This window comes from Neomonachus schauinslandi, chromosome 8, assembly GCF_002201575.2.
Source record: "Neomonachus schauinslandi chromosome 8, ASM220157v2, whole genome shotgun sequence".
Lineage (NCBI taxonomy): Eukaryota > Metazoa > Chordata > Mammalia > Carnivora > Phocidae > Neomonachus > Neomonachus schauinslandi.
In genome coordinates, this window is record NC_058410.1 from 30,365,130 (window position 1) to 30,374,066 (window position 8,937).

General features: G+C 49.1%; 1 protein-coding gene across 1 annotated transcript; it reads right to left on the bottom strand.

Annotated features, from left to right (window-relative positions):
- Positions 1-4,868: 4,868 nt before the first annotated feature.
- TCF21 (transcription factor 21) lies at positions 4,869-7,619 on the bottom strand. The gene is made up of 2 exons (XM_021693546.1): positions 7,170-7,619; positions 4,869-5,417 (listed from the first exon to the last, which is right to left on the bottom strand). The coding sequence occupies exons 1-2, from the start codon at positions 7,617-7,619 to the stop codon at positions 5,328-5,330; spliced, it is 540 nt and encodes a 179-aa protein (XP_021549221.1). The 3' UTR covers positions 4,869-5,327.
- Positions 7,620-8,937: the final 1,318 nt, after the last annotated feature.

Here is an 8,937-nt window from a genome sequence, read left to right on the forward strand (position 1 = left end):
CAACAGACTACTTCCTTATCACCAACTGGATTAATTTTAAAATAAGGTTCCGTGAACAATTTATTCTTATAAAGTGTCTTATATTATTTCTACTATTTAAAGCACCTTTTAGGCTAATGATTCTGACCTAAGGGCTGGATAAATTCATAACTAATAATGTCATCTTCTATTGGAAAGGTAAAAAGCAGATTTTATCTGAGTATGGGGAGAGGGCAGTTGAAACATCCCACGTCCAGATGATGCCACCCAGTCCCATCATATCTGCTCGCTTTGTGCTTTTCTCAAATACACACCGACGTCAACCTAAGAGTTGAGTTTCGATTTAAGCACTGCAACAGCCTCACTGTCCATTTCTTCCCTCGAGCTTCCTTCACCATAGCCTCAGAGAGTCAATGATTCAAATTCAATCTTTTTTAAATTAAGTTTTTAAAAACTGTATTATGTTAATCACCATACATTACATCATTAGTTTTTGATGTAGTGTTCCATGATTCATTGTTTGCTTATAACACCCAGTGCTCCATGCAGTACGTGCCCTCTTTAATACCTATCACCAGGCTAACCCATCCCCTTGATCCAACATTTTTGGAGGTGTTGGGCACTACGCTGGGTTCTGGGGACAAGGATGATGATGTCGCTCTGAGAAGTCTGGTCTCCGCGAAGTTCTAAACGCCAGTTCCCTCCGCCCTTTCCACCTTTTCCTCCTCCCTCTGTCCAGGGAGGGGATTTTCAGCCTGGTCCCCCGGGGTGGATAATCCTTGAACCGGCAGGAGGGTGGACGTGCGGAGCCGGCCCAGACCTAAAGATCAAAGTCACCTCGACCCCAGCCTCCCGGAGGAAGCCAGAGGAGCCCTCAACAATGCAGCTGGCAGCACGCGAGCTTCCAGGGTCACAGTCAGCATTTGGAGGGAAGGATGCAAAGCTAGGAAAGAAGTTCGGCAAGCCATCTGCGTGGGCGGGCGCCTCCCCTCCGCGGTTGTGCGGGGTCGTAACCCTAGAACCTTCCCCGGGTGGCGTCTGCTCGCGGGGCCGTTCGCACACGGACCCGGCAGTCTCGAGGGCTGTGCCGAGAAAAGGCCGTGGACCCACGAGGCTGTGTAGACTAGCGCTCGGAGCTCGAAGCCTCCTTTCTTCTCCTCCCGCCTACTTCCATCAACTCTTGGGAGTAGAAAAGCCGCCAACGAAAACCCGTCATTCCCTACTCCGCCTTTGGGCTCGGGTCCCTGCCCGCCAGCCGCACCCGGCGCTCACCCTACGCTCACCACCCCCCGTAGCCCCTGCACCCCAACCCAGCCGACTTCCCACGGGCCCGACGCACAGGGCCCCAGCCCAGAGCCCACCCACCTACTCCTACTGGAGTGAGAGGGGAATCTTTGCTGGGACCCTCTGCCCAACCGTCGAGTCGCAGGGGGCGTGATTTTTTTTCTTCCCTTTAGGGGTCGCAAGGGAGCCAACAGCAGTAGGGCCCTAATCCATCCAGGTCTGTAACTCATCGTCTGATGACTGAAATCTGTCTCAGGGGCACAAGATGAGCGCACAAACTTAGATACACGAGGGCCACACAAATCTTTTATTTTCTGAGGATGAGTGATTTGATTTCCCGACTGGCATTTAAGCATTAGGAATACAATGCATGCCATCTTGGGGTGAATAGAAAAGTAAATGAAACTGAGGCCCAGAATATGCAGCTTCTTAAAAAATTTCCCAAATATTTTCTTTCTCTCTCTGCATTTACTTCTTTTGTTTTTCTGAGACAGATCCCCAAACCATGATTCTCAAAGTGTGGTTCCTGGACCAGCCACACTGGGAAATTGTTAGAAACTCTGGGACCCCACCCCAGACCTCTTGAATCTGGAACTGGGGTAGGGGATGAAGCCCGGTCATGGACTTCCACCAGCCACCTAGGCAATTCTGGATGTCACACACTGCAGAAGCCCTGACTTCAAAGTCTCCTTGGTCAGTATTTCCCACTGATCACCAAATATAACCAGAGGTACCAGATATCCTTTACCACTTCTCTTTTTAGAAAGACGTCTCCAATTTGACAGTAGAAAAACCTGATAGAAGCACAATGAATTGCTTGTAAGAAGTCATACAAGCAATCAGAATGAGAGAGAGAGAGAGAGAGAGAGAGAAGGGGGACTTCCCCAGCTACAGGCCAGTTTTAGTATCTGTCTACTCCTCCTGAGGACTGGAAGACATGTTTATCTTCCAAGCTTCTACAATCTGTTTTGGTTGTTCTCCTGGTTCTTTCTGAAAGCACCCTCTAAGATAGTTTTCATAATGAAGAGGCCACAGACAGGACACACCCTACCCCTCACTCCTATCTGACAAGCAGCAAAGGAGGTCCCCATTCAGTCCCCAGCTGCCATTTGCCTCCTTTCCAAATCAAGGCACACCAGGTACCTGGATGGGACAAGGGTAAGATGGCTGTCCCAGGACAACAGACACTGCAAAGTAGGGCGTGGTGGGTGGGGGAGAGCTGGGGATCTGGCTGGCCTAAGAGAAGGGCCCATGGGGAAGAAGTGTTTAGACTGTGGATGTGTGTATCAAAGTGTTTGGGGCGGTCACATTGCCACATTCCTGGGGCTGGTGGTAGCCAAAACCCAGTCGTTCCCATAGTGTTGCCTGCTCCTTTCAGTGAACAACCGTGGGACCCCAAGGACATCCTTGCCTCTTGGCTGAGGCCCCTGTTGGCAGGCCTTCCTGACAGCAAGACCCGAGTGTAGCCCTTCTGTTTGCTGATCTCAGGCCCTGTATTTGCTCTCTGAATTCTGGGTTCTCGATTTTCAGGATAGTCACATTGGTAGAAAACTCTAGACAAATTTGGAGAACACTGGGGAGAGGTGAAGGTGTGAGAGAGAGGGAGAGGGAAAGAGAGAGAGAGGGAGAAATTGTAACCTTCAGCATTGCATCAAAGAAACAAAGGTGTTTTGTTCGGGCCATAGAAGACTATTACCTGTGCACTATGAACACACACCCTTTGAGCTTCCTGAGACACTTTCAGGTCAGGGCAAGCATAGACAGCTCACATCTAGCTACTTTGTGAAAATAACTGATATTTGCACTGATCTTTTCTTTTATAAAGTGATTACACAAATATAATCTCATGTGTGTCCCACTGAGGTTTTGTGAGGCAAAAGAGGAAAAGTATGAGTATTATTATTTTAACACTTTAACCCCATTTTCAGAGATGAGAAAACTGAGGATCCAAGCCCTTTCAGGGAAGACCTAGAGGCAGAACTTGGGCTTAACTTACATGTTCCCTATTCATAGCCACATGCCTCATGCTGAGAGCAAAGACTTCAAATTATAGGAAGGAGGCATAGGACTTTTTTTTTTTTTTTTAAGTCCATTTGCAGTTTGGGGTCCACAGAATGCGCAAGCAGCAATTTCTTCTCTGTGGGCCACCTGAGTTGGGTGCTCAGAATTTTGAGCATTTGGTTTATAAGAACATGAGTGAGAGCTTGGAAATTTTGCTGAATGTGAAATGCAAACAGCTGAATCACTCTGGGACTCATCTCTGACTTGGATTCTGAATCTTGGAGCCGGGGACACTGGCCCTGTGGTTGAAGTGACGGAACACAGGAATTTGGGGAAGATGGAGGTGGTCAGAGCTTGAAATGTGCTCCTAAAGGTCAAGTCGGGGCTGGGAGAGTCCTAGGAAAGCCAGACACCCCAAGATGTCCTCTGATGTGCAAATGACAAGCAGGCGGATTAGGAGTGAGCAAAGTTCCCAGCCCTCCGAGGGCAGAGAATTGCACTTGGTAATGCGGTAGCCTTCACCGGCAGAGAACGGCCTCGCACAGCGGTTCACCTGTCGGGACCAGGGTCGCTCGCTCCTTCCCAGAAGGCCAGGCCCAGGGTTCCACCCCCTAAGCAGCCTTGGGGTTGGTTGGAGGTGCAGGAGATGGACGGAGGGAGCTCTTACTCCAGGTACCAAATTGAGCCGAGAAAAAGAGACAAAAAAAAAAAATCGAAAAGAAAGAGCAAATGAAGCGGAAGTTTCAAGGCCCTCTGCTAGGAATAACAGTATAAATAACCGAAGACGTCTTGTAAACACTGCGGTCATAACCCCGAACATTAAACAGCCCCGGTGGCATCTGGCGCATCGGCCGCTGCGGGCTGCGCTGGGGCAGCGAGTGAACCGGGTTCCAGGCTCCTCCGCCTCGCCTCTCTGTTTATCTCAACTTAATCTTCCCCAAGGAGCTGTTCCGTAGCATGGAAGATGTTTAAATTAAAACCCAGTCCGCCGGAAGTCGTGGCCGGGAGCTGAGGGGCGCTGGCTAACTGTAACCCATAGGCAGGCATGAGCGGTGTTAGAAGTAATTCGTTAATTACTAAGAAGAAATAAATAATGTATGTTGCAGCACTTCCTAAAGGTTATGGAATTTACACTTTTCATAGCTCCCGTTATTTCTTCACAGTTTCACATTATGGGTTGTTTGGGTTCATGTCTGCGCCTAGAAAGCTAAAAAACGTGGAATTTTACCTTCCTGCTCCTGTCATCAATTATACCGTGGAATACTTGAAAATCGGATTTTCCTTTTGGTGTGTTTTTCCCTTGAATCGTGTAACTGTTACTAACTGTTATCCTGCTCCCCCTTTTTTGGTTCATGATTACATTATTTATAATTGTCTTAAGAGTAACCTGCAAACCTGAGACCAGAGTTTCTTTTTGGGGTTTCAGTGCAAAATGTGACCTGCACCTTCGCAGTGGAAATTGTGTTTAATCTTTTCCATCCCTAGAAGTTTGGATTGAGGTTCAAAAGAATCACTTTTATTTTCAAGGTTCCCCATAGTCCCCGCTTTCAAATCTAGATCATTTTTTTTTTGGTAAAAATCACACCACTGTCAGGGCTTTTAGCAATATAAAGAAAGATTTATTTTCGAAAGTAGCAAAACTTGTTTGAAAAAAATATATATCTTTAAGTGAATTATTTTATAAATGTGACTGTCAAAGTCAGCTATTCTATGATCTACATTTTACAACATATTGTACAAAAGATACACACTGATAGGCTCTTATTATCTATTTATATATTTATAATTACATATTGCACTTGGACCAGCAAGGCTCGAAGAGGCATTCACGGTAGAAGTTAATAAAGTTAAATAGATGGGAATCTTTGTAAGTACAATTGATCTCCTCGGGTTTGGAAACGAATCTCCTCGTCGCTGTAAAGTGTTCTCGCGGGGGGGCGGGGGGACAGGGAGAGGAGCGTTGCGAGAGGGAAGCAGAGACAGAGAGCAGGGAGGGCAGGGGTCGCCTTCCCGGGGCCCGCTCCCCCCGGGAGCGCGCCTTTCCCAGACTCGCACCTCCAAGGTCAGGACGCTGTGGTTCCACATAAGCGGCTCGCGGTCACCACTTCTTTCAGGTCACTCTCGGGTTTCCCCGCCACCATAAAGGGCCACGTCTGCAGGAGAGAAGAGGGTGGAGGAGGTAAGCGGCCTTGGAGGAGGGGTGGGGTGGGCTCGGAGCCTGAGACCAAAGGAGAGGGCGAGGTGGGGGCAGGCAGTGAGTTGGAGAGAGGCGTTATCTCTGCAATTTGCTCGGTGTTCCAGTGCGCCCCGTGGCTGGATAAAGAAAAAGCGTTGGCGCCAAGTCACAGCTCGGGGTGGTAGAGCAAAGGGGGTTCATCCTCAGTTGTAAGAGAAACCCAAAGAGGAGGCCCTTGGAAAGACCAAAGTGGCTGGGGCAGCTGCCGGGGTAAGCCTAAGCAGGGAAGCCGAGAAGGACCTAGTGCCTAGTGGACCCCGGGTTCAAGGCGAAGTGGCCCTCGGGCCCCTCTTCTGAGGCCCTGGCCAGGTTTCCCGGCCCCCTCGCTTTCCTCCCCGTCTGTTTTTCTACTGCCAGCTTCCCTTTCCTCCGTCACAAAGCGGGCTTTGGACCACAGTTTCTAAATTAATTGCTGGCTCTTAAGGGGTGGGGGAGATAATGCTAATAAAAGAATATTAGGGCATATTTTATTTAAGATCATCTTCCTACTGGGCTGAGCGATCATCGCCTTTTCCCTTCCCCGAGGTGTTTTATAATAAAGCTCACTTTAGTTTCCTTATTCAAAGATGAACACAGCAGCAACTGTAAATGAAGTGATTACTTTCATTTTAGTTCCAGATTTCGAAAAGCTATTTACTCATCTTTTTTCAGAAAAAGAATAAACTTTTAATTAGCGGGAAAAATATTTACCAGGGTAAAATGTGGTTTTGCACCCCCTCCCCCCAATTCCTGAAATCAATTCAGTGAGAAGACAATTCAAAGCTTCCAACCTCTCCCACTAGTGCTGTCCGATAAGACGACTTTTAAGAGGAAAACCTCTCATTCTTATCATATATAAACAAAGGTGCTAGTAAGTTGTGGTCCTTGTTTTTCTTTAGAGCCTGGAAGTCTTAAAATGAAATAAAATAAAAAAGGAATTAAACTGTACTTCTTATATAGCAAAATGCATTTGAGAGAAATGAGCCTCAATGAGCATTACGGGTTTTTTTGTAACATGTTTTTAAATCTTCAACGAGAGTGGCCTATTTTAATATTATTTATTATATTTTAATATCACTTATTACACTAATATTTGTGAGAATTTACTGATTAGGCTGATATTTGTTAGAACTTCTGGGATTTATAAATGTTAATCTACCTATAAGAGAAGCGCCGAATATTTACGTAGTTGGGGACTTACATGACAATTTCGGGGCCATGAATTTGTCTGTATCTAATGGTCCTAAATATACTTGGGAAAGAAACAGAATTGGGTGTTTTTATGTACAAAAATGAGAAGGGGAAAATCAAGGTTCTCCTTCAGCTAAAAGAAGAATACAGGGACTCACAAAATGCCCTCTAGGCGCGCAGCATCTGGCCGGTGTTCCCTGTGCCACACCAGCCCTGACGGCGCTGGCGCGGGTTCGGGGATCCCTCCTCTTTGCCAGCTCAATACACTTGCAAACTCTTAATTGGGCTGCCACGTCAAACACTCGCATAAATCATCCCCGCTCCGGCAGCTTGCAGAGCAGAGAGCGAGGGCGGTGTGGGAGCTCCTGCAAAGGTCCCCAGAGGCGCGCCGGGCTGGTGGCGGCCGAGGTGCGCGCACAGCCACCCCGCAGACGCGGCTGCGGGCGCGCTGGCGGGGGCAATCGGGTCGCCGCAGCGGCGTCGGCATCGGCGGACTTACCAGGTTGACCGGGTGAATGTAACCGTTCTCGTACTTGTCGTTAGCCAGGATCTGCCTCAAGTGCGCGATGTAGCTGGACGCCAGCCTGAGCGTGTCCAGCTTGGAGAGCTTGGTGTCCGGGGGCACCCAGGGCAGGGTGGTCTTGAGCCTGGAGAAGGCCTTGCTCAGCACCCGCATCCGGGCCCGCTCGCGCGCGTTGGCCGCGTTGCGCTGGACCTGCTTCCCCTCCTGGCTGACGCCGCTCAAGGGGCTCTTCTTGGTGGGCGCCTTCCTCCTCTTGCCCAGGCCTCCGCGGCCCTTCTGGGGAGACCCCGCCTCGCAGTTGGAGCTCTCCTCGGTGCTCTCGTTGGAAGTCACAAACTCTTTGCTCGAGTCCATTTTCAGCCCGTCACAGTCCAGCATCTCCACTTCCTGAAGATCCTCCACATCGCTGAGCGAGCCGGTGGACATGTTTGGGGGAGAGGATGGGGGGGGGGGATGAGAGAAAGAGAGAGAGAGAGAGAGAGCGAGCGCGAGCGAGCCCCAAACCAGTGGGCCCCCGGGTGTGGAGTATGAAGCAGCCACCTCAGGTTGGGAATTGGAGTTGGGGTCTGGTTGAGTCTCACTCCCCTTTGCCCTTCGCAGAGTGGTGAGAAGGAACCCAGAGGGCTTCTGCGGGGAGGAACCCGGCTCTGTTTCCCCACCCCCGGAGTCGTGGCCGCAGAGGAGTGTGAGAGAGCGCTGAGGAATTTGGTGGACACTAGGAATTTATCTGGGGAATAGAGAGGCGGATCCTCGTAGCCCAGGGGAGGGGCCTGCGAGGCCCCAGCAGACTCTTAGACCCTTTTCACAACCAGAGGGAAACTCTTATGCACAGACCCTGATTTCCAACTTGCAATGTAAATCAACTCAACTGCAACACGCAAATACCAGCCACCTTCTTCCACTTTAGCCAAGGAGAGCGCCCCACCCACAGCCCCTCTCCAGGGCCATCTCCTAAGGCCTGCTTTCCCTCTTAAGAGGTCGTAGCTGGTTGTTACTGAGGACTTCAGAAAAACGACCGGATCCTTTTGCTCTATCTGGGCCTTCCAAACACAAATCTCACAAGCATCCCCCTGTCCCCTCTTCCCCGCAATTAAAACACCAATTAAAATCCAGAGAGCAGTCAACTCCTGCCTGCCAACACCCCTAAGACTCTGGCTTTACCAAGATATCTTCCCACCTTAACCGGGGTAAATTAACAAAACAAGTGCTTCACTGAATCTGTAGGGTGATGCAGAGAAAGTACCAAAACATCCATCTGCACCTGGTCACTTTAAAGCTATGATGGAACTGCCTGTGTGCACACAAACATACTTGACGATCGCACACGCAGGACAACACACACAGTTTAGTGGGAGTGGTGGTGGTGAGATAGAGTCCCACGAGTGTGTGGAAAGCATTTTGTTAATTGATAATCTTTTCTTTTCTTTCTTTCTTTCTTTTTTTTTTTTTAAAGATTTTATTTATTTATTTGACAGAGAGAGACACAGTGAGAGAAGGAACACAAGCAGGGGGAGAGGGAGAGGGAGAAGCAGGCTTCCTGCCTAGCAGGGAGCCTGATCCGGGGCTCGATCCCAGGACCCTGGGATCACGACCCGAGCCGAAGGCAGACGCTTAAGGACTGAGCCACCCAGGTGCCCCGATAATCTTTTCTTGACAAAATTAAAACTTTCCCCTAAAATTCTTTCTCGAAATGCATTTAATAATGTCTTAAGAATCTTAGCGGCTCTCAGATATTATCTTGCCT

What these genes read in the sequence shown, in the direction of transcription:
- TCF21 (XM_021693546.1), bottom strand. Translation starts at nt 7,619, where the DNA reads ATGTCCACCGGCTCGCTCAGCGATGTGGAGGATCTTCAGGAAGTGGAG. An exon ending in ACATTCACCCGGTCAACCTG is followed by an intron (nt 5,418 to 7,169) that starts GTAAGTCCGCCG and finishes TCTCTCCTGCAG; the next exon opens with ACGTGGCCCTTTATGGTGGC.